At 47.0% G+C, this 23823-nt stretch overlaps 2 protein-coding genes across 5 annotated transcripts in view; one reads left to right on the forward strand and one right to left on the reverse strand.

Annotated features, from left to right (window-relative positions):
- Window positions 1-703: 703 nt before the first annotated feature.
- On the reverse strand, window positions 704-21234 carry LOC124049793 (LYR motif-containing protein 4B). Its single transcript, XM_046371838.1, has 3 exons — window positions 21097-21234; window positions 15675-15795; window positions 704-1178 (listed from the first exon to the last, which is right to left on the reverse strand). Exons 1-3 carry the CDS (start codon window positions 21180-21182, stop codon window positions 1128-1130), a joined length of 258 nt encoding a protein of 85 aa, XP_046227794.1. The 5' UTR covers window positions 21183-21234; the 3' UTR covers window positions 704-1127.
- An 87-nt stretch (window positions 21235-21321) lies between these two features.
- fars2 (phenylalanyl-tRNA synthetase 2, mitochondrial) overlaps window positions 21322-23823 on the forward strand; it is a 73202-nt gene continuing 70700 nt past the window's right edge. For 3 of the 4 annotated variants that reach the window (XM_046371835.1, XM_046371832.1, XM_046371834.1), the window contains exon 1: window positions 21322-21458. The gene's annotated coding sequence lies outside the window, so the exon portion shown is untranslated. Of the gene's footprint in view, window positions 21459-21496; window positions 21704-23823 lie in introns of those variants that run through there. The other variant, XM_046371833.1, reaches the window with a different exon arrangement.

Raw genomic sequence — 23823 nt, forward strand, 5'->3', positions numbered from 1 at the left:
AAGTCCTTCAGGTGAATGTAGGACTCGTGCAGATCACATGCACAACTGGGCAGAGCATCCTGTGTGTGTGTGTTCATCTGATGAAACAGCCATCACTGATTGAGCAATGTAATCTTCTACACCTGTGTGTGTGTGTGTGTGTGTGTGTGTGTGTGTAAGTGGGTCAGTGTGCTCGTCTTTAAACCAACAGATGGGTCTATTTATAGCAGCTGCTGGTACCTCGCAGGTCCTTTACCTTCACCCTGCACCAAAACCAAACGCACCTCTGAGCTCAGCTCCTCTGCCGCCTCATCCACTCTGCTTCCCTGTCCACACACACTCACACTCACACTCACACAGACGAGAACACAACAGAAGAGTTTGATCTCAGTTCATCTTCAGGTGTGTTTGATCCACTCAGGACTTTGTGTATCCAGGTGTCACCACCTTCAGGTTGGTTTGATGAATGTGTGAGATGTTCTCTTACTGTCACCTGATGGATCCAAGTCCTCTCTGTGGTCCCACAGTCCAGCAGCTTAGCTTTTAGAAGACAATCAGGTGGACCAATCAAAAATGAATTCCTGGATGCTGACGTGAAAGCAGAAGCAAGTTCACTTTAAACCTGCTGGAATCAGATTGTGTCTTTAACGTCACAGCTCAGCAAAGCTTCAGCCTGTTGCACCTCACTGGGAATGAAAGAGCAAATTTAATGTCACTCTGTTCGGCATTTGTATATAACTTTATTCATTACATCAGACGACAATCTACTAACCAGACAAACACATGAGCTCAAATGGAAGAAGAATGAGTTGAATCGGATGAACTTTTACGCTCGCTGGTCTCAAAGGACACAGTTTGAGAAGTAAAACGAGTCTTTGGTCAAACAACATCATCAGCTTCATTTTTTATAAACACAGCTTGACTTCGGCTTGTGATTGATCAGTGATCACGGAAAAATTTGACTGGTGCATCCATAAAACAAAAAACAATTTACAGGCTAAAGTCCAAACAAACTGCAGGTACTTTACTCTGTCCTACACCTCCCACAATGCATTTCACACCCCCTCCCACTGACAAATCCAGCAGTGTCTGAGTCGAAGGGGAAGCGGGCTGGTTGCTGATGTCACATCCTGTCAGACAGCGAGGGGTTAATCCTCCACCACGGTCCTCTGGGTCTCAAACATCTTCCCGATGGCAACCTGCACAGGAAGGAAGTCCAGTCAGATCTGATTCATAAACTAAATGACAGAGAAGAAGACGGGTTCACTCGGCACACAAAGTGGACCACAAAGTCTGACCTGTCGAATAAAGTAAAACACACGTGAAGGCTCATGTGCTAAATGTTTTCACGGTTCCAGGAGGTCAGCGTGTCTGTAAGACAGGAAGTCTGACCTGCAGGTCGGCCGCGGACCCTCAGGTAAACACCGTGACGCCGCTCTGCTGCACGCTGCCAAATAATTGTCAGGTTTTTCCTGAGGGCGGAGCCACAGGACAAGAGTGTGTGTGTGTGTGTGTGTGTTTAGTGTCCAGAGAGCCTTGCCTCTGTGTTATGTCAATATTACCCAGCTGAACTCTGTTGTCAAATAGAAGAACCAATTATGGTGGACTGTGCTGCAGCAGTACTGTATGTACAAAGTGTGTGTGTGTGTGTGTGTGTGTGTGTGTGTGAGTGAGTGAGTGAGTGAGTGAGTGCGTGTGTGTGCAGGGGCCACAGTTCACAATTGATTTTCTCTTGTTTCAGTACAAAGACACAACAGGCTGATTTACAGAACATGACCAAATATGAACAACACACACACACACACACACACACACACACACACACACACACACACACACAGAGCAGATGTTCTGAACACAGAGTGGCTGCCTGTCTGTACATCAGTATCACTGGCTGTTTTGCACACATTTAGCGAGTGTTTCATAACTTTCCAAGACCTCCAAAAGAACAAAGGAGAGAAACCTGAATGTGTACCGCAGCTCCACTTCCCCCATGTGATGCTCACAACTTTAACGTTCTTGCATCCTGAGGACAAGGTGGGAAAAATGCTGTTCTTGAAGAGAGTTCAGTGAAGAGGAGTGAGAGCTCGAACCGAACTTCAGGTTAAAAGCCATGTGACACCGACGTGATAACCAGAGGACCAGCAGCTGCTGTGTTACGCTCAGTACAAGCAGAGATGGTTTAATGTTGCACAGATCTGTTATTGGCTCACATGTAATAAAGGATTACCGTGAGTACTGTGGTGCTCATGTTTAAAATGTGTTGTCATATCAGTGCAGAGCCACCAGGAGGCGCCAGCTGCACACAGAGGGCCGTTCCTGCACGCCTCATCACTTATTCTGCCGTCAGCCCTCTCTCTTTACACTTTCTCACCCGGCTGGGGCCCCCTGTGTGTGTGACGTCCTGATTGGCTGGAGTGTGGTGTAGGAGGGTGGGTGGTGTTGGTGGTGGTGGGAGGGGTGGCGGCGAGGCGGCATCCCTCTCAACCAATCAGCTGGCAGGAGGCTTGGCTCTCATGTAAATTGTTGCGGCTGTGGCTCGTAACAAAGGGATGGCCTCACTGTTAACACATCAGTCGGCCTCCATCTTTCCCTCCATCAGTCTGCTTCTCTTCAGACTCGGTTTGCCTTCCTGTCCGTCAGCTGACTTCAGTACAGTCGGCTTTACTTTCACAGTAACACAGACAGCAACTCGTGAAAAATGAAAGAAAAGCTCTAAATATAAACCATCAAACATTCAAAAGAGGAACATTTGGTTGTTCAGGTAAAACACAAATCCAAATAACCCCATTAAGACAGAAACAGCAGGTCAGCATCTAACGACAGCAAAGCATGCTGGGATATTAATGTGGCTGTGTGCTTTCCCTGCCAGTCTTTCTGTTTGTCAGGGGCGGATCGAGAGGGCGGCCGGGGGCCCCGCCGGAGCCCACCAGAGGCTTCCGTCGTGCTCAATGTGACGCACACAGAAAACCGTTTGCTGGTTAGTGTCGGTCATCCCATCAGACACGATTCGTCATGCGGGTTTTCGCCTGGAGACTTTGAGGCCCTGAGGAGAAACCCTCACAGAGCAGAAAACCTTCTGCGACGCGACACGTCGTCGCCTCGGGTGACCATTTGCGTCTTTGCTGTTTCAACATGACGACGTGCACGAAGCAGCTCCACGAGGCCACGTCTGAGGGTGACCTCAACCCGTCCAACAGCCTCGACTGCCCTGCAGGACGCTGCTCTGCAACACGACGACTGAGGTTTCAGAAGACACACACGCCGTGAAATGTGGACGACGCTCAAAGCCTGATGGGAGTTTTCTCCCACAGACAATCAACAGTGAGCTAAACTTAACCTCCTTCACAAAGCACCTCATCACTTCAACATCACACCCGCTCACACAGAGGGAGAGGAGCAGTATGGAAACCATGAGCACGCACGCACACGCGCACACGCACACGCTCGTCTGTCCCTGCTGAGTCGTGACTGACTGACCTTCAGTCTTCCTCCCACCAGGCAGAAGGTGTAAGATTAACATAAGACTGCGGCTCTCCAGCCAACTGATGACACAGACTGAAGATCTGGATGTCGAGTCTGAGACATTACAGCTGTTCCCCCAACAACATCGCTGCAGATCTGAGCATGGGCGACGGCGAAGAGGCTGAACCACAAACGAACTATGTGAGACCACTGAGACGTCGCCACGCCCACTTCCACCCAGCAACCACACCGTTAAAACCACCGACAGGAGAAGCAATGCTGACCGTCGCTGACAAAGCAACGATCTTCTTGGAAATCTGGCCTGGCATCAGACACGCACCACCCACCCAAACACTGCAGCAGACCAAGAAATTAAAATAACTTTATTTACAAGGCAGCTTTGAACAGAGTCTTTCCAAAGTGCTTTGACAGACAAAGCAGAAAAAAGGGTTTGATTTTCTCCTCAGGCAGCTCGTTCCAAAGCTGAGGGGTCCTAATGGCAAAGACACGGTCACCTTGAGACTGAAGTCTCAACTCTGGACGGTCAGAGGGGCCCTGAGGGGTCTGAGGATCCTGAAACCGTTCAGGAGCGGTTCACAGGACATAACGAAGAGTTCACGTCGGCCCGGTCGACAGATTCATGCTGGAATAAGTCCGATCCCACCTGGCTGCCAACAGAGCCAGAGGTCCAGGCTCCAGTCCCCGACGGGTCGGAGCCATGACGGGGCCGCTGTGGATCAGACTCGTTACAACAAGCAGAACATGCGAGTATCTGAGGTCTGTTTTGTTTTGGAAGAGAATGGAAGGCTGCCGGACTGATGTCTGCATGAACATGACCAAAAATAATCTGCAAGATGGACTACATTCTCACACTGTGGACTGAGGGGACCACAGTGGAATTACAATCTAATTTTAGAGCCAACCATCCACAGCGGTGTGTATTTAAAAAAGAAACGCGGCCCAGAACAGCAGGAGACGGCAAAAATCGAAGTTAAAGAGCCGCTCGAAGTGGGAGGAAAGAGATGAAGCGACGGAGGGAAACCTGGAGGTGGCCAGCAGAGCAGCTCTGACAAAGAAAATGAGGTTTTCTCGTGTGAGAGGGAGAAAAGAGGGGAGGGAAGATGAGAAGACGGAGGGCTCAGGCTGCACGATGCCGTCAAAGGGAAATTCATGGAGGCCTCCGAGCGCAGCAGAGAGAAGAGGACGGCGAGCGAGGGAAGCAGAGGGATGAGAGGTGCTCAGGTAGATAATAAACTGAGCATGAGGGGCTCCACGCCGCTTCGGTCTTCCCATTTGTCAGCAGACGAGAGCCGAGCAGCAGGCAGCACCGACACGTTTCAGAGTCCAAAGTCAGACAGGAAGCAGACTCAAGAAGACAAACCCGTCTGGTCTCATTTCATCCACCTCTTTAGGGTACAAACAGTCAGCGTTTACATTCAAAGGAATATTTCAGCGGCTGCTGTCACGTTTGTAGCCTGGCAGAGGAGGAGTCTCCGCGAGAGCCGGACAGCCACAAAATCAGTTCAAAAGATGCGACAGGAAAAGACGGATCGGCGTCAGAAAGTCACAAAGTCTGAGCACATAAACCCCGAAGGGACTGAAGTCGCATCCAACTGCCAGGACGCATTTTCAGAATCATCCAATCACAGACCTGTGGATCACGCTGGCACGACAACAACTGTGGTGCAACACCTGGAACCAAAAACTGCTCGTCTTCAGACACGCAGGACGGCAGACAGACAGGCAGACAGACAGGCTGACAGCCAAACGGGCAAGCGGACAGACAGGCGGGCAGACAGGCAGGCAGGAAGACAGACAGACAAACAGGCAGACAGACAGGCAGAGTCACACTGAGCAAACTGAGTGACAAACCTTAATTCACTGAGTTTCTCTTTGTTACTTGCAAATACCAGTTAAGATGAGGAAATGAAGTCACTTGACCTGCTATTTCCACTCACACACACACACACACACACACACACACACACACACGCAGTCCTCACACATCACCAGGTAAGTGTTTCTGTGGAAACCATCCAGCCAAAAATAAAAGCAAGAAGATGAAAAGTGAGAAAGACTTTGGCGTTTATTTGTGTGTGATGATGATGTAAACTTCAGCATCATCAGCATCACTCACACTCACACACACACACACGCACACACACACACACACAGTCTGGCCGGTCAGAGACAGGTAGACAGTGAGAGAGACAATTAACCAAAATGTCTTGCATCGAGGTGAGATTTCACACCTTTTATCTCCCATTTCTCTCTCTCCATCGCCTCTTGCTCGACCGTTTTACGAGGTTTATCAGTTTTCACAAACCCATTCGCCCGAAGCGCGTGCGCACGCACACACACACACACACACACACACACACACACACACACACACACACACACACACACACAGAGTTTACCCTGCTCAAATCTTTTCTTGTAAAACCTTTTATTTCTCCAGGGAAGCCCGACTGAGCCCCACTCTGCTCAGGCTGCGTGACAGCAGACACACAGTCAGCTGCTGTCAGACCACGGAGCGCTCTGATTGGCCAGCTCTAACCAGTGACATCTCAGCCTCTGCACGTTGATGTCACAAACAGTTCAGCTTTGGTGGAAAAAAGCCCCACGACTCCATCACCACGTGTCACGCTGTCCACGTTACGCACTGTTCCTCTTCGTATGAATACACAATGAAGGAGCAGTGACTTGGACTCAACTGACTCCAGATTTCCACTTGTTTCGACTGACTTGTGAGACCTGACGTGGACCCGAGACTTGAGCCTTAACTTAAAATCTGCTTTGATTTGGCACTTGACTTGAACTTGTCTTGACAGACTTGAAATTGGACTAACCTCGACCACGCCTGACTTTGATGAGTCCGACGGGACTTGAAGGGGACTGACTTGTCTGACTCGATGTGGACTCGATCCACACTCTGCTGGAGAAAATGAGCATAAACTAAAACCTCTCCGTTTGAAGTCTCTCACATCTTCGTGTTGCTCTGATGGTTTATTCATGTGAATTTTTAAATACAGAACGTCTGTAATCTGTTGTAGGACACGACGGATCGCCGCAGGACATGGGGACTCGGTGTCCTGCTCAAGGACACTTCAGCAGGGTTGCTTGTAAAGGACAATGTCTCTGCATCTCGCACGTCCTGCTGCTTCATTTCATGCTAATCCTGCCGTTGTGATTCTTCCTCTTAACCCGCCTCATCTTCCTCCATTGTCCCTCGCTGCCTCCCTTACTTTGTCCTCAGCCTACCTGCGGAGTGCATCTCAACACCAGCCTGCACCGTCAAATCTTCTCATTTTATTTCTTTTGTCCTGTCTTTTCCTTGGCGTCCCGCATGCGAGTGATTAGCGGCGCAGAGCAGCAGTGAGCTGCTGGAGTGTGTGAACGTCCCGTTGAAACGTCCTGTGTGTTTTCCAAAGTGCCCGAGTCTCCTCTGGCTTCGTCTCCTCCTTAATTATTCATGCACGTTTAAGAGCGCTACAGGCCCGTTTACAACACTGTGTCTTTCCCTCCTCCTGGCCTTTACAGTGCAGCCGCTCCTCCGCTCTCTTATTCCCTTATTTTTCCTTTAAATCTTTTTCATTAATCTCACAGTTCTGAACTCTGAGACCATTTGTAAAGGCCACAATATGCTTCAAACAAAGTTCTAGTCGGAATGTCTATATGGAACACGTCATACGGACTGCCTGTCCCGAGATAAGATAAAGAGGGCCACCGCTAATGTCAAAATTATGTTAAAATATTATATTATAAATTATGTTAAATTATACAGTATTATATTTGGGCTTACTGAACTTCAGGGAAAATCAGATGGTGTGAGCAGGACGCTGAGACCTCAGAGAGGAAGCTTAATCAGAATATCCATGTTTTCATCTCGTCTTTCTCTTCGTCCTGCCTTCATTTCTGTCTCTTCCTGTCTTCTCTTTGTGTCTCTCCTTTAGTCCGTCTCCTCTTATTCCTCCTTTGTCAGCTCAGCCGACTTTTAAGAATCTTTATTGGCTTTGCTGTCAAAAGTCACTGCTGTCAGAGTAATGTGTTCGTCTATAACAATCATCAGAGAACAATGCAGCAGATCGATCGAGTCCTCGACTTCCTCCTCATCTCATCCCTCATCTCACTCCTTCCTCTTGTGTCTCACTGATTATAAACTGATCGTTTTGGTTAAATGTTAATAAAAACTTTGTGTTTCAAGTCAGTGAGGAGAGGACCGGTCCGTGATCTTTCGCTAAGCGGAACACGGTGCTGCCACAGCCTTAACGCACCCATTAAAGAGTAGAAGAACACCCAGTCAGTGAACGTTTCAGCGTCGTGTGACATTTACGTGACGGAAAACGGTGGCATTTTGCTTCTCTGTCTGCTGCTGCAGATGAGCTGGATGTTAAAGTGATTTCCAGGAGGTGAAGTTGATCGAGATTCTGCTCCTGCAAAGTTTAAACAAGCTGAGAGCAGATCCTGAATGCAGATGAGAGAAGAAAAGCCTTCACTGTCTTTGTACAAAAAACATATGCAACTAAATTATGAGCCACATCTGAACAAGTGGCAGACATTTAATCTAATAAAACAAATAACAGACCGTTACACAACCTGACTGAGACGAGACCAACTCTGACATGAGATCAGCTGCTGGAAGACCTCCGACGGAGAACACACACACACACACATTACTGCAGTCAGAACCTCCCCCTGCTGTGTGTGTGAGCGCCAGACATCCTAAAAACGGACCAATGGGACATCGTCGCTTAGAGACCCCACTCTTTCAGCGTCTTTCAGTTCCTGTGTGTGTCTGCGACCTTGCAAACCTCCTTTACTGACCCACCAGCCTTAACGAGCTCGTTTGCGTGTCTCTTGTCTTCTTAATTGGCTACAATGACTCAAAAAGCCTCGTCCACTTGTCAGGCACACGACCAATTAGCTGTCGGTACTCAAGGCCCAGCATCAGCCAATCACGGCGCAGAACAAGGGCAATTAAGTGTGATTAAGATGTGAAACGGGGGCCACGCCCATAACGAAAACACACACACACACAGTACAACAGTAATGAGGTGTTTCTTTGTAAATCTGCTCTTTCTTAACCTTAATTTTTCCACTTTGATCACACACACTAATGAGAACGAGAGGACGTGTGTGTGTGTGTGTGTGTGTGTGTGTGTGTGTGTGTGTTCCCTCTCTCGCTGTGATCTCCCGTCTCAGTCCGTCACGTTGACAGACAGAGGGAGGAGGATCCTTGTTATAAATTGCCTCTGCCGTTACGCTTCCGTCGCTCTCTCCTCTTTCTTCTGTCTCTTCCTGGCATCTCCCTTTTGCCCACTTCAGGTCCCGGTCTTACTCCTCATGCTGTTCACTGAATCCAGGGGGAATCCTGGGGATAAAAATGCCTGCTCGTCCGTCTGTAGTTGTGGCAGGACTTAGACAAATCATAATCCAGCCTTGTATTTATGCTTGCCTTTATGTTTAGTCCGACTCTCAGCCTGCAGCAGAAGTGACTTGTGGGCCTAACAGAAACGATGAGACGCCAACAGAGTTTAAACCAAAGTTAGCACGCACAGGCTAATGCTAACAGGTGAGCCTTGCAGGCTGGCTAACGTGTTGGCTGCGGTTACACCCAAATCTCTTCTGCTTGTGTCTGTGTGTCCAGTCCGACTGTGCAGACTGAAGTGTGACCGATTAAGAGTTTCAGTCTGAGCCTACTCAGAGTTTTATTCGTCCGACCCCTGGAGTTTCCCCCCTTCGCGAGTCTGGGGCTTCAGCTGCCTCCTCACTCTGTCCACACACTCAGCTCCTCTCATTAATCGTCTGAGTATCGCAGCGCCGCAGAGGACGACAAGAAAGACAGAAAAACATTCGGACGAACGCTCGTCAATACGGCCGGGCTGAGGAAAACGAGAGGCTGTGATTCTGAGAGGAGTGAATCGATGTGCTGAAGAGGAGAGACGGGGAGGAGACAGAGTCCAGAAACAACAAGAGAGGGAATAAAATACAGACAGAGTGACTCATAAAGAGCTCAGAGTCCACTTCACACTAATGGACACACACTGACACTGATCCTCACCACTGTGCTCCTCACAGTCATCACGTCTGAGAAAACATCTCAACAATGAGAATCATTTATGTCCAAACACAAAGACTCAAACGAAGCAGTTCTTCAGCTCTCCTCAGCTTCCTCCTCCTCTCGTCCTTCATCACGTTGCCTTCCCCAGTCAATGAATTTCATCATGCAGAGTGTGTGAGCAGGAGGAGGATGGAGTATCATCATTGCATCAGACCCACATCTCTAAGAATAGCAGAAAAACTAACAAACAAAACAAAGTACCAGAAAACACCACCACAGAAGAAGAAGCTCTTCTTTTCACTACTTGCCCCTTTACAAAACATGAGAGTGTTGTGTTTAATCTTATAAAATCTTTAATCTGATCAGAGGTGCTGGCTGAGATGTCTCACTACTTTACCTGCCTGACTCAGTAGCCCGCGGGTGGGTTTTAGTCGCCCCTGGCGAGCAGGTAGCCCTTGCTGTTGAGTCCTGATGTGTTGTTCAGTGGTGATAAAACTGTTTCTGTCCTCCATGTTTGTTTTATAAAAACTGGGTGAAAACCTTCTGTAGTCTTGATCCCGTTGCTGTGAACTGAGCTGCCTTGGAGCTTCTCAGGTGTGACGCTAACATTTCAGCCGGACAGTAAGCGTTTGGCCTAACCAAACCACAAGTGATCCGATCCTGCAGTCCTGCCACTGTAATGATAATCCACAGTGCAGATTAGCGCCACAGAGAGTTCATACTTTGTGCTTTTTCAGCCCCCAAAAATACTTCAATTCTGATTTCATAATGTGCTCATTTTAAAACTGAGCTGGGCAGGGCTGCACGTTGGAAGCTTCTGAGGGAAGCGCAGGACGACTTTTCAGGGCTTCAAAAGTCAGAAATCAATACACAGACTTCAACAGCGAGAGATGGGAGGGAGAGGATGATGACGAGAGGAGTGAAAGAGCAGCTCTTTGCTAGCTGATAGAGACGTGAGTCTCTTTACTCCTGCTGTTCGAGAGACGTGTCGGATTTCACTTTCATGTCTTCACTGGTCACTTGTGGAGACTGCAGTCGATTTAAACGCTCAAGGCCAAAGCCTGTAAATAAAACTTGATTACAGCCGCGGCCTCGTCCTGTAGGTGACGCTTTGAGGGTGATTACTGAGAAGTTTTCAGAGGCAACAACAGATTCAGTATTTGGTCCAGTTTCACCTGAAGCTGTGAGCTTTGAGCATATCGTCAGCTGTGGATGTGAAGGAACTAAAACCGAGTCTTGTGTGTTGTATCGTTGTTGTTGTTGTTTCCCCGGCTCATAAGCTGTCTTCACGTGAGGAGGAATTAGCTCGTGGCTCACCGCAGCGCACAGCGCAGTTCAGAGGCGAAGCAGGCGTCATCACATCTTCCATTCGTCCATCATACATTGATATAATACGGTCTTGTTTTATCTGCCAACATTTACGCAGATAGTGAGACATAGCAGATAATTTCACCCCTGATGTCGATCCTCCTATGATTAAGATGTTTGGTCAGCATTTGGTTTTTGGTTTTCTACCACAGTCAGACAGGGAGGCCTGCACCTCCACCGCCTCAGTGTATCAGGAGGACGGGGAGTAAAAACCTGTCAGCTTTCATCCACCTCAACAGCTCCTTTCTCTTTATAATAGAGTTTGTTCAGCAGGATGAAGCCCCATACAGTATGTGTGTGTTACTGTGTGTGTGTGTGTGTGTGTGTGTGTGTGTGTGTGTGTGTGTGTGTGTGTGTCTAAAGCTTGCTAAAGCTACCAGCATCCGTGGGGCATGCAGGTGTAAAAGCAGCAATAAAGATGTGGGATTTCTAAGGGATGGAGGGAGGAGGGCTCACAGAAAGGAAGAGGAGGAGGAGGAGGAGAAAGAGGAGGAGGAGGAGGTGATGCAGGGTTTTGCACAGAGTCTTGCCCTACTTTTCAGTTCAGCTCTGTTCTGGTTCAGGCTTTCCCAAAATCTCTGGTTCCCCCTAAACTGAGCTGCAGCTGCGTCAGGCAAATGCGCTGTTGGTTGGTTGTTTGGGCTCACTGCTGCTTATTTTAACTTTAAAATCTGATTCAACATTCAGTTAAACCTGTGAGCGACTACACAGAATTATTATGAACATCAAATGATGGCTCTTAATGATGTGGGAGCATCTCCTCCCCAGGGGGGCGGAGGAGGAAAGATGTGAAAGACACACAGTGTGGGAGGTGAAAGGGAGGAGGCCATTAGCTTCTGGAAAAGGCTTTCTGAGCCTGTGATCTGTGTGTAAAATCGTATCGAACTCCTCAAACACACACACACACGACACACACACTTCTGTGTTGGATGTGACTTAACTCTTCGTGGACGGCACTACTGTGTATTACTGTATTACTGCTGGGTATTACTGCGTGACACTATATTATAATTAGCGGTGCATTCAGGTGTGCAACACGTTCACCTTGCAGCTGTAAATGCTGGGCTAATATTACTTTATATTGTTATCTTTTTCAATATTCATACACACACCCCAGTATTTGTTTATAAAGTGTGACAAACAACAATTCAGAAACAAACTGCTACTCAGCGAGCAACAAAATCTGTGGCTCAGTCCTCCTGCAGAGAAGAAGAAACTTCACAATAACCTTCCACACACACTGAGACCTTCGGCAGTAAACACACCTTCATTAGTGGTTTTACTGCTCACCATTAATCACACAACAGGCTGAACAACAACACAACAAGCCTCAGACGACATCCTGAACGCTCAGTCCCGATTCCTCAGGCTGCAGCTCCAGGTGACTCAGGTAACGAGGTTAACCTTCACAGGAGAAGCCAGGATTCACGATTAACAAATGTGTTTCTGTGTGTTTGTGAGTGTGTGAATTTCAAGCTGCTTAACATAAAACCTCGTTTTCACTTTATTTATTCTCCTGAAGGAACATTCTTTAACCCCCACTGCTAATCTAATTAAGGATTTCTCTGATTATTAAATGACAAAAGAGACGTGAGCGGAATGAACTGTGCACGTTTAAACTCTTCATTTGGCCGTCTGCAGAGATAATACAGCACAGGGATTTCGTTTGCTGTTTATTAAAAGGTGGTGTAGATCTTTCATCTTCATTAAATACGAGCCGTCTTGAAATAAACTCCACAGGTGAGCTCAGCGCCTCTGCTGACCTGAACGATTTATCTCTCACAGATAACGTTGTTACATTTGTTCTCTGGACGATGATAATCGTGTAGTGAAAATCTGATGTCGTGATACTCAAGCCTTCCTAAAACGAGTTAAGATGACACTTTGAGGCCATGTAGGAGGAGAAGAAAGTAAAGAAAAATCTGATTTTTCTTCCATAAAGCTCCAAACCTTTGGCAGTTGGCAGTCCTGTTTGGCAGCCCTCATACTCATCACGGGGCGTCCCTCAGGGTTCAATGCTTGGTCCGCTCTGGTTTCATCCTCTACTTCCTTCCCCTCGACAACGTCATACAGCGACATGGTCTCCGGTTCCACTGCCACGCCCAGACATCGCTGGCTCCAAATCCCTCAACAAAACCTCACGACTTCTGCCTCACCGTTCTCACTCCACATATCTGCAACATCTGAGATATTTCCAACAGCAGCCTCTCCTGCAAGCGCCACGCAAATCAAATCACCAATCAGCTGCTTTCTCCCACCTCAAAAACATCTCCACCCACCACTCTGCTGAAACTCAGACCCGCAGCTTCATCACGTCCCCAACCAAATACTGCAGCAGCAAATATTCATACTGTTCATTTTCAAATTTACCACCACAACTGACCTGCAGGTGAAAAGACACGTACCTGACAGGTAAATCCCACCGTCCTTCAGGCCGTTTCATTGCCTTCCTCTGTGTGTTTACTGAGCTCAGAGATGGGAGTGACTGAGACTGTGCCTGGCCCCCTGAGAGCCGTAATGGGGGCCGGTTTCCCCCGACCTGGCAGGCATAACTCACCACTCGATGTGCCGCTTCATCTCAATTGAATCAAAATGGCTGAAGGCTGTGTGACATTGCGGTGACATTAAGCAGCAGTAATCAGTGAGAAATGGCTCTACAGAGGCTGCTGCTGCTGCTGCCGCACACACACACACACACACAGATAAAGTGTGTGTTTCTGTGTGTGTGTGTGTGTGTGTGTGTAAAGTAAATCCAGCTGAAGTAGGACACGCTCAAACCGACTGATAGAACAGTTGCATCCATCCATCATATAAAATTCAACTGTGCAGTCCAGCTCTCTTCTCCCCTCCACTTATTCTTTCCTTCTTTTCATTCATCTCTTCCTCCTCCTCCTCACTCTTTCACTTCTTGCACTCCGTTTCATTGACTTTTTTACTTTTCTCTCCCTCTTTATTCAATGTTTTCTTCTCCTCCCAATTCTGTCTTAAACTCCGTCTCTCTCTCTCTCACACACACACACACACACTCATTAAACAGAACATGCTGGTTTAGTTTCTCTTCCTCTCTGCAGCTGCAATCCATCATCTTTACTCCCTAACTAACTTACAAAGCCACAAACACACACAGAAACATCCACTGCACACACAGACACATACACACACACACATCTCCCTCTCTCTCTCTCTCTCTCTCTCACACACACACACACACACACACACACACTAGTACAAACACATTTTAAAAAGTACAACAGCTGAAACACATCTGAACTCTTCCGTCTTGCGTCTTCCAGTCCAGTTTAGTGCTTTTACTTCCTACCAAACTACACGACCGTCCCCAGTCCGACCTGAACTCAGACTTTGTTTGCTATATTTTCATCTGGAGGATCTTCACCAGGACCTGCCGCTTCAATGTTGGTGAAGGAAAAACCATGACGTGTATGACGTGCGACTCTAATGATGAATTATGTTCCTGAACCTGAGCGCAGCGGGCAGGGAGGCACTTTGCTCGCTGAGGGACAACACAACCCAAGTGTTGTTAAATGTCTCACAGCAGGCTGCTTCCTGCTGCTGACGAGCTGCACACACACTCAGACACACCAGCAGATGTGTGATAAGCACAAACATCTCATCGTGTCTCCGTTTGACTTCTTACAGGGATTTTATTTACTCTTCAGCGTTGCTCCTCACCTTCCTCCTCCTCACATGTGACAAACTGTATGAAGCACCACACAGGGCAGGAGACACAAAGCGTGTGTGTGTGTGTGTGTGTGTGTGTGTGTGTGTGTGGTATGGATTTTTCCAGAAGTCTGCAGTGTTGCAGCAGGGTTCAAACAGGGCTAGTATTCCTCCTCTGATGCATTTAATCCATGAGTGAGTGTGGGCGAGATGCAGAAAACACGCTCAAGTCGAACGTAAAACAACAAACCAGCTGGAACGTGTGTGTGTGCGTGTGTGTGTGTGTGTGCATGACTAGACTGCTCAGCTGTCGTGTGTATGTTACTGAAGAATGTGATTAACGGTCTCAAAAGGTTTCATGCTTTGCCAGACAACATTTGAGTTTTGAGTTTAAGTTTAAACTTGTGTTGAAAAGTCAGGGAGATCAGCTGTTCAGATCAGATGTTTTAGTTTTAATGTGTCCAAAACTTTGGTTTCTGATTGCACAGCTGATGACTTCAGCTGCACTTTGTGTTAACTGATGATTAGTCATTAGTGCTGATGTACTTTGATGGTTTTCTTTTATTTTTCTGAATTTTTCCCATGTTTGGTCTCTGCTCAAGGTTTCCTGTTTGATGTTTGATTCATCTTTGCTTTAACAAACGGCTGCATAAACAGCTCAGCTCCTCTGTGTATTCTGTGTCAGATGTAAATCTGATCGTGACGGTTTAGACTCAGATTAAACCTGCAGACTCGACTGTCAGCCTGACTGTTTGTTAAAATGCAGCAAAAGCTCTGACGGACAGTAGAGTGTGTGTGCATGTGTGTGTGTGTGCGTGTTGAGATGACAGGCTGTAGTAAAGAGGCAGCCAGAGAGAGTGACCATCCCCTGTTGAGACTGACTGAGAGGCTGCTGATGCATCATGGGAACAAAGTGACCAACAGTGAGGTGATTAGCCTGGAGTTGCCACGGTAATGAGGGAGCGTGTTTTGTGCTTGTGTGACTGAGGTTGTGCAGTGTGTGTGTTTGTGTGTGTGTATACAGCAGGTGGTCAGTCAGTAAAACAGGTGTTCATCTGCATACTAGTCAACCTGGTTAACCTGCTGAGTGTGTGTGTGTGTGTGTGTGTGTGTGTGTCACCTGTCTCTGTATCAGTGCCAATGTCTGCTGTCCCTCTGCCACCAGTCTCTCCACTGTATTTGGATCCTGTACTGTCCTGTTGGCCCTGAAGGTATCACGAACCCGCCGCAGTGCATAGGTCCTGCAACACACACACATTTCATTGAGTCCTTTTACAGTGAAAAAACAAACTGTAAATAAGAGCAGACAGAAAACAATAAAAACAACACAAGGTGCAGTCCAGACACCAAACCCTCTGAAGGCTTCATAAAGACAAACAGCAAACAAACAAACAAACAAACACCTGAACAACATCAGCGGGATGTTAATGAACACGTGTGAGCTGAAACTACGGGGCCCTCTAGAGGCACAACACTGTAGGTTCTCCACATTCTGTTGATGGTGTTTTTGAACTAAAACTCCGCCCCTTTCCTCCAAAGTGCACCTGTAAGCAGTGATTCGCTTTCCTTTTCTCCACCACAGCTTCTCAGAACAGCCACAACCACAGCAGCTGCTGGTGTAAAACCTAAACGTGGGTGTCAGAGAGCAGCCACACTGGACCCCAGGAGCCTCCGATGCGGACTGAACACACTCCCTGTTTCAGCCTCAGGCCATGACGACCACACGGTCCACAGTAACAACTGAGGAGGAAGTAAATCAGAACAGACAAATTGGAAAGGCAGACGAGCTTCCTGTCAGGAGCTGCTGAAGTGAAAATGATTATTGGTTTAATTTTCAGCTCTTCTCCTTGATGGACTCGGCTCTCATTACGGCCGGTGGCTCCTCTGATGTGAGGAAACTAAAACGGCGACCTTGGGAAGTCCCAGCGCTGCCCGGCAAAGCCATTCATCTCTTTGTGACTGCAGCTCATTTAGGATTTAAGACAGAACCAATAAAAGTGTGATGGAGCCGATTTACATGCTGTGGTTAAAGAGGAGGAGCGTCACAAGGACATGACGGACGAGTGACGAGGAAACACCTTCAGAAGGAAAGGAAAGAAAAGAGGGAGGATGGAAGGAAGAATAAATGACAAATGGAAGGAGGGATTAACTCAGGAAAAGGATGGAAAGAAAAGTAGGTAAAGCAGAAAAAGTAAGGGAAGGAAAAACACAAGGAGGGAGGAGGAGTAAGTGGAAAGGCTGTAAAGATGGAAGGAAAGGGGGGAAGAGGAAATGAAAAACACAACAACTTGGTAAACAACGAAGGACAGGAAGGAAGAAGCAGTGATGGGGCTAAGAAAAATGGGAAACATGAAAACAGAAAGAAGAAAGGAAGGAAGAAAAGGTGACGGAAAGAAAAGGAAAGGAAGGAAAAGCAAGCAAAGGAGACGAAGAAGGAGGAGGATAAGGAGACGGAGCCATCATTTCCCTGTCAGTGTGAAGCTCAGCAGGGACGGAGACGAGGCCTTCAGGCTCCTCCATCAAACAGACTCAGCATAACGAGCTCTGTCCGCTAACGAGCACGACGAAGGACGGATGTCCAGCGGCTCAGTCTCCTCTGGACAGGAAGTCAGACATGATGACGGCACCGAGAGACTAAAGGAGACTTCACAAAGTCAAACCTCATCTGAAACGTCTGAGACAGACGGTCACGTCTGTGGAAGACAACACGAGCAGGACTCTTCAGGTGAGGGTGCGACTGATCGGCTGAGCGATCGTTATCAGCCCACGCTGATTGATCTGTAAAAGGCTGATCAGAAGAGCCAATCAGATAAACAGAAGACAGTTGGTCTGCACACCACTAAAACGCAGCAGCTGACTGCGGGGCTCAAACGGCGTCTGGCTGTTGCCAACAGAATCCTCTCAGCCAGCCAGGCCACAGAAAACGAGTTTGGGACGCACAGACCGAACTGAGCGCTGACCGCATCGGAGCGTCTCCTCATGCTGTTGCTATAGTTACCATCACTGACTGGCCTATGAAAAACCTGAAGACTGCGAGACGTTCCAGCGGTGCCGTCCATCCGTCCCCTCAGTCACACTTCTTCTTGTTTATCGAAGATTGTGTTCTGCAGCCATGAGGATCATTTACTGTCAGCTTTCAAACCTCACGTGTCTCGTCACTCCGACTTCAGAGGGAATCCTCTCGTATGATCTTTGGAGGATGAGAGGGAGAGGAGATTTCCACCATCACTTATTAGCCTCAAGCTTTTGTCATGTTGTGACAGCTTCTCACCACACACACACACACACACACACACTCTAACAATGTGTCTGACTGAATCCACCAGAGAGAGCTATTTTTAAGAGAGAGAGAGAAAGAAAGAGACATAAGGAGGACACAGAGGGAAGAGAGACAGATGGAGAGACAAACCGGAAAGAGAGAGACGACGTGAAGAGACAGAATTTACCTTGCATGAAAGGGAAAAACACTGAATCAGTTAGTTATTTGATGTTTTGTTGCTCATATGCAGAGAAACGACCTACTTCTGCTCGTCTGCTTCCTCCTCTAACATCCTCACCTCGTCCTCCATGTTTGTCTGCAGGGGTTTTCCTGGTTTTAAAAAGATGGCCGATGCACGAGGCACAGAGGACCGACGGGAACACTTCAGACAGACACTTTTGATTTCTTAGCAGGAAAAATATGAACTAAAGTCTGTGTTAGAGAAAGTTCACAGATGTATGCAGAAAATCAAGAACAATTTTAATTTTGAAGGTCCCGTTGTTGCTCCCTAAAAACTAATGTGTTGATAATTGCAACATAACGGTTCAGTCTACCATAAAGCATCATAATGAAACCAAATGCACAAATAAGGAGGTCTGAGTCATCAGCTCGCCACCTGCTGGTCTGAAGATGCACTGCAGGAAACATTACATTATGTTGGTGCCTTCAGCCCTCACAGAAGAACTGAGCATGTCCTTGTGCCTCTACAGTACTTATCATTTCTTCTATCTGACAGCTTGTGGTGCTGAAACACAAACACATTTTGTATGTTCATAAAACCCCAAACTCGCTGGATCTGTGTAGAATTTTCATTTCAGTGTTGATGTTGTCCTTCGCGTTGCTATTAGCTGCTGCAGTGATCTAATTTTCCTAGAGGATTGTGAATGTTTCATCTCACTCCTGTTTATTCCCATGTTTTTCTCTCTCAGTGACAAAACTCTCCAAATGCAGCCAAACTCTCCCACCTGTCGTCCCAGGAAGTGCTGCGAGCGCCTGCATCAGCTCTTACCGTAGCCAGAGAGCGAGAGACAACAAAACACAGCCTGCAGCAACGTCTGGCATATTCAGGTCATTCCACAACAATCCAATCAGCATGTTGTCAGCACACACACACACACACGAGGGGAAGCCCACAGCAGGATCAAATCTCTCTGCTTTGACTTCATTCGAAACTGCTCTCATTGCTGCAGCAGGACATGAACAATGAGAGACACGTGTTGATAACTTCTAGGACATCTGTCAGGACCGGAGCATGCAGGCACATTTGGGGCAGCAGGACAACAAAGAAAATCACATTGTGGCGCTGAAGCAGTCACAGCTTTAATGGCCTACAGACTCCACCGGCACACAAATCTACAGTGTCGGAGTCTATGATGTCATGAAAAAAAATCCTTTCACTTTGCAGACGTGTGTTTTCTCTGGACTGTGAGGCGGTGGACTCAACCAGCTGCCCGTCTCTGGGCAGGCGGCTGGAATTTATCTTATTTGGACTTGCAGCAGGAGGAGGCCATCTCTCATCTGGCCGCTCAATAATTCAACACAGCAGCGGAGCACATGAAGGCGGGCGGGGAGCAGCAGCCCTCTGATGTCCGTGTGGAGAGCCGTGTGTTATGACATTGGAAGATGCTGTCCCAAACTCACCCCACCCGCACACACACACACACATGCACACACATACATACACTGATGGTGGCTGAGGTGCTGCAGAGCGACTGATGAAGGAGAGGGAAAGGAGACAGAGGATGAAGACGGAAATGAGATTAAAGGTTATACATTTGGTGTTCCGGTTTGAGATCAAAGCCTTTTGGCCTCCACTGCAGAATTTGTGGCCACAAAGTGAGTTTCAAAAGCCCAAACCGCAGTGTCTGTGTGAGGATTTGTCATGAGACTTCTAGCAAACATGAACCTGCGGCTAAATGCGAGCACAAACTCCGACAAGCTACAAAAGGTCACCGGCTGCATCAGAGAGAAACTCAAAGCGTTCAGAAAAGAACAGAAAATAAAAGCCCATCTTCTCCTCAGCAGGTCAGTGATCAGGCTGATTATCAGCTTTCTGCAGCTTTGAGCTGCTTCTTATTGTACTGTTGGTTTTGGTCTTTGTGCCTGACATTCTGGCCTAAATGTGACTTACTTCCAGGCCCGCTTCACCACACAACATCATCACAACAATATCTGACGCCGTTTGTGACCTTATGATCACACTCAAACAAATGACAAAGCAGGAACACCTGCAGAACGATAATTGAAAAAGCCGGTTAATATTAAACAGACAAGATAACTTCAGCAGATCAAATTCAGGGTTAATCCAGTAAGAGCCTGAAGCTCCTCAACTTGTATTAGCTTTAACAGCTGCAGAACAAATCCACCCGAGCAGCAACCCAACTGCACACACACCAGGTCAGCGAGCAGGCCACGGACTCTGAACCCCCACAGGGTCCGTCCGACACACTGCTGCACACACAGGGGGACCAGGAGTGACCCTTCAAAATAAAAAGCTCCTTTTTACTGACATTCTATCTCAACTCAAATTTAAACTGCAGCCGCCCAGTCAGCCTTTAAACTGTGACGACCGGCTGCTTTGTTGCCTCGTATGATGTGAAACTAAATATCTGTTGTCAGTTGGTTGAAAGAAGACATTCTAAGGCATCAGTTTGGGAATTATGATGTACATTTTTTACAGTTTCTTGATGAATTGATTAAAGAGAAAAGTCCTCAGAAGAGCAATCAATAACGACGTCATCATTAACTCGCAGCCACCGTTTCAATTTGAAGACGAAAAAAAAGGACTAAAAAACACCAGTATGGTCCTTTAGGTAATCAAACACTTGATTCCCTGTGGAAGTCATGTACAGGAACACTTAAGTATTAAATGGACTTAAAGACAATTTCAAACCACACCTGGTATTTTTGAAAGCTACCTTCTCTTTATTGAAAAAAGGAGAAATAACGTTGATACGTGTATAAAAATCACCGCAATGGTCCTTTAAATTATCACCAACACAAGACTCCACTAAAGTCAAACTCAACAAACTACCACAGTATTGACATAACGTCTCTAACTGGAAACCAAAACTCGGTGAATCTTACAGGACTTCCAGTGACATAATTCTGCGCACATGCTGTGCTTTGTAAGCGTTGAGTAACAGTGACGCTGACAATGAATCTGTCCGGCTGGCTGATGTAAACACAGCCGTTAGCTGCACCGTTAGCATCTTTCTGGCCGTTGACACTCAGTCTAAACGACCAGCAGGGCCGTTCAGATCAGTCGGACATCTGCTCTTACCTGTAGTTGTACGAAGGGAACTTCTTGCTCTCTGTCAGCATCATCTTGTAAAGAGAAATCACCTGTGCTCGGGTGGGCGCCGCCATGATGCTGCTAAAAACGCTGCTCTGCGGGCTGAATAAACCTCAGGACCCTGAATGACACGTGTCCAAGGCGTGCCTGTATAGAAATATGAATGTCCTTTGAGAATGTTCCGTCTTTCGTGTATTTCTTTCGAGTGACATTAAAATTTATAAATTCTACTGTGATAAAAAAAATGACGACAATTTGTTTTTGAATTTTCAATACGTTTATATTCGGACGGCCACACAGGCGCGTCTTCGCCGACTGAACAGCAGGTCAACGCTGGTGTGTGACAGAAGGTGAGTTAGCTTTGCTCATTTTAACCTCTTAATAATGTGCGTTAACACAGTACTGATGCGTCTTAATGAATGAACGATGCTGTGAGGTTATAGTGCCTGGCTTCAGGACATAAACCGGCAGCATGTCGGGTCACGCAGCGCTTCATTTCCCCCTAAAATGGTCTTGTGGTCGGTCGGCATGTTAGCTGCTCTGCTACAAACACTTCTGGCACACCTGCAGCTATAAAGTTAGCTTGTTTTCTCAGGTAAGGAGACCTGAAAAAAAATCTTAAAAAGTGCGTGTAAGTAATTGTGCACGAATGTGTTGTTGGTATCACTGTGTGGTAACTCTGTGTGAACTTCCTGTTGTGACCTACTATTTCATCATGATTGTCAGGATTACAAACCGTAAACGAAAACTCAGTTCGTGTTCCCAGGATTCCCCTCAGCGTTCCCGACAAGTGGCTTTGGTAAAAGCTTGATGGTTTGATAACATCACACAGATGAAAAACTAGTCCGTACACGACACACTCAGAGCTCCGAGGCCCGTTTGTGTTTAGGCTGAGGGACTGTTAAACCACCGTGCATTAGAGCAAAGCTGTCAGCATCATGAGGGACCTTCACTGAGAAGTTACTGTATTTACCTAAATGCTGAAAATATGGACATAAATGCACAAAGAAAATGACGATCTGTCATCCTTGTTCCTACTCAACTTGAAAAGCTTTTTGCCATGTTTGAAATGCTTTAAGATTTAGGAGATCTCTTACAGAAAGTCAGTTAAGGTCCCAGACGGCTGCACGTTGGAGACTGGTGACGTCAGACTTTATTATTTATGATGCTCAGGCTGTTCAGGTGTAGATATCTTTTTAAGATAAGATGAGATGAACTTTATTGATCCCACAGTGGGGAAATTCACTTGTGGCAGCTCACAAGGACAGAAGAAGAAGAGTGCAAAAAGCAAAGAGTGTGCAAAAACAGTTACAAAAGGATGTAGAGGTAGAATAAATTAACAATTTACAAGGTAAGTAAACACAGTACACGATACAGCTATATACAAGTCCTCATAAGGGAGGAAAGAGGACCAGACTGTTGAGCTGTACAGCCTAACAGCAGCAGGAATGAAGGAGCTGCTGTAGCTCCTTCCTACACTGAGGGTGTAGCAGTCTGCTGCTGAAGGAGCTGCTCAGAGCCTCCACTGTCTGATGCAGAGGGTGAGAGGTGTTGTCCATGATGGATGTCAGCTTGGCTAACGTCCTCCTCTCACCCACCTCCTCCACAGAGTCCAGTGGGCAGCCCAGGACAGATCTGGCCCTCCTGACCAGCTTGTTCAGTCTCTTCCTGTCCCGGTCCGTGCTCTACAGCGTATTGAATAGCAGAGGCTACCACAGAGTCATAAAAAGTCCTTAGGAGTCCTTTTGTTTTCTTTGTGCTGATGCCGTCTGTGTCAGAACATCCCAGCATGTTAATGTAGCTGATGTGTTCTGACCTTTGACCTCTGGGTCAGTTTGAGTCTGCTGGGTGGGGAGGAAGTGATGTCAGAGGGAAAGACGATGAGGAAACATGAGGAGAGCCAGCATTTCAGTTCAGGGCGAGATTTGTCATGTTGGAGAGCAACAGACACACACACACACACACACACACACACACACACACACACACACACAGCAGCGCCATTGACCTTTACACTAAAAGACAGCAGGACATCAACAAACAGGATGTGTCTTTGACCTTTCACACATCCACTGCTAAAGAGCACACTGTACACACACACACACACACACAAAACAAAGAGTGTGTGTGTTGGTAAAACTGCATTGATAACACTGATGTCATGTCTGCTCTTCTGGTCCAATTAATCACTTATTAAAATAGTGTCCAGTTTGTTTCTGTCAGCTGACCTGTCAGTTAAAATTCAGTCTAATCAACCCTGTAGACGCCCCCTCCCCCCCGCCACCTGTGTGTGTGTGTGTGTGTGTGTGTGTGTGTGTGTGTGTGTGTGTGTTAGTCTCAGCTGACTGGACGAACTCTCTGTGTTCTTTCAGACTCTGCTGTCAGCGTCTGCTCCGTCACTATCAAACTCTCGCTGTGTTTTCTAAGATACTGAAATCTTTTCTTTGCTGACGATTGACTGCTTAAAGACAGCAGGTGGTTTTCACTGGAAGCTAAACTGTGACGACAACACGATGAATGATGGTGACTCTTAATTCTAAAAAATAAAGGATGAGACCACAAACAAGAGTTGGACAAACAGGAAGAAGAAAACCAGAGCCACACTGAAATTAGTGACACTTTGTGCTGGAGTGAAGGAAGCTGCTCGATCAGCCGTGTTTTTCACTCTGTTTAAAGTCTTCATTTAGCCAGAATTCATCGTGAACCAACTCGAGA

Source organism: Scatophagus argus, chromosome 18 (assembly GCF_020382885.2).
Source record: "Scatophagus argus isolate fScaArg1 chromosome 18, fScaArg1.pri, whole genome shotgun sequence".
Lineage (NCBI taxonomy): Eukaryota > Metazoa > Chordata > Actinopteri > Scatophagidae > Scatophagus > Scatophagus argus.

Bases quoted from the DNA above. Each gene is read 5' to 3' on its own strand.
- LOC124049793 (XM_046371838.1), bottom strand. From the start codon at position 21,182: ATGGCGGCGCCCACCCGAGCACAGGTGATTTCTCTTTACAAGATGATG. The intron at 15,796-21,096 runs GTAAGAGCAGAT...TGTGTGTTGCAG, and splicing joins TTCCCTTCGTACAACTACAG to GACCTATGCACTGCGGCGGG. The intron at 1,179-15,674 runs GTGACACACACA...CTTCCTGTGCAG, and splicing joins TGGCACTGATACAGAGACAG to GTTGCCATCGGGAAGATGTT.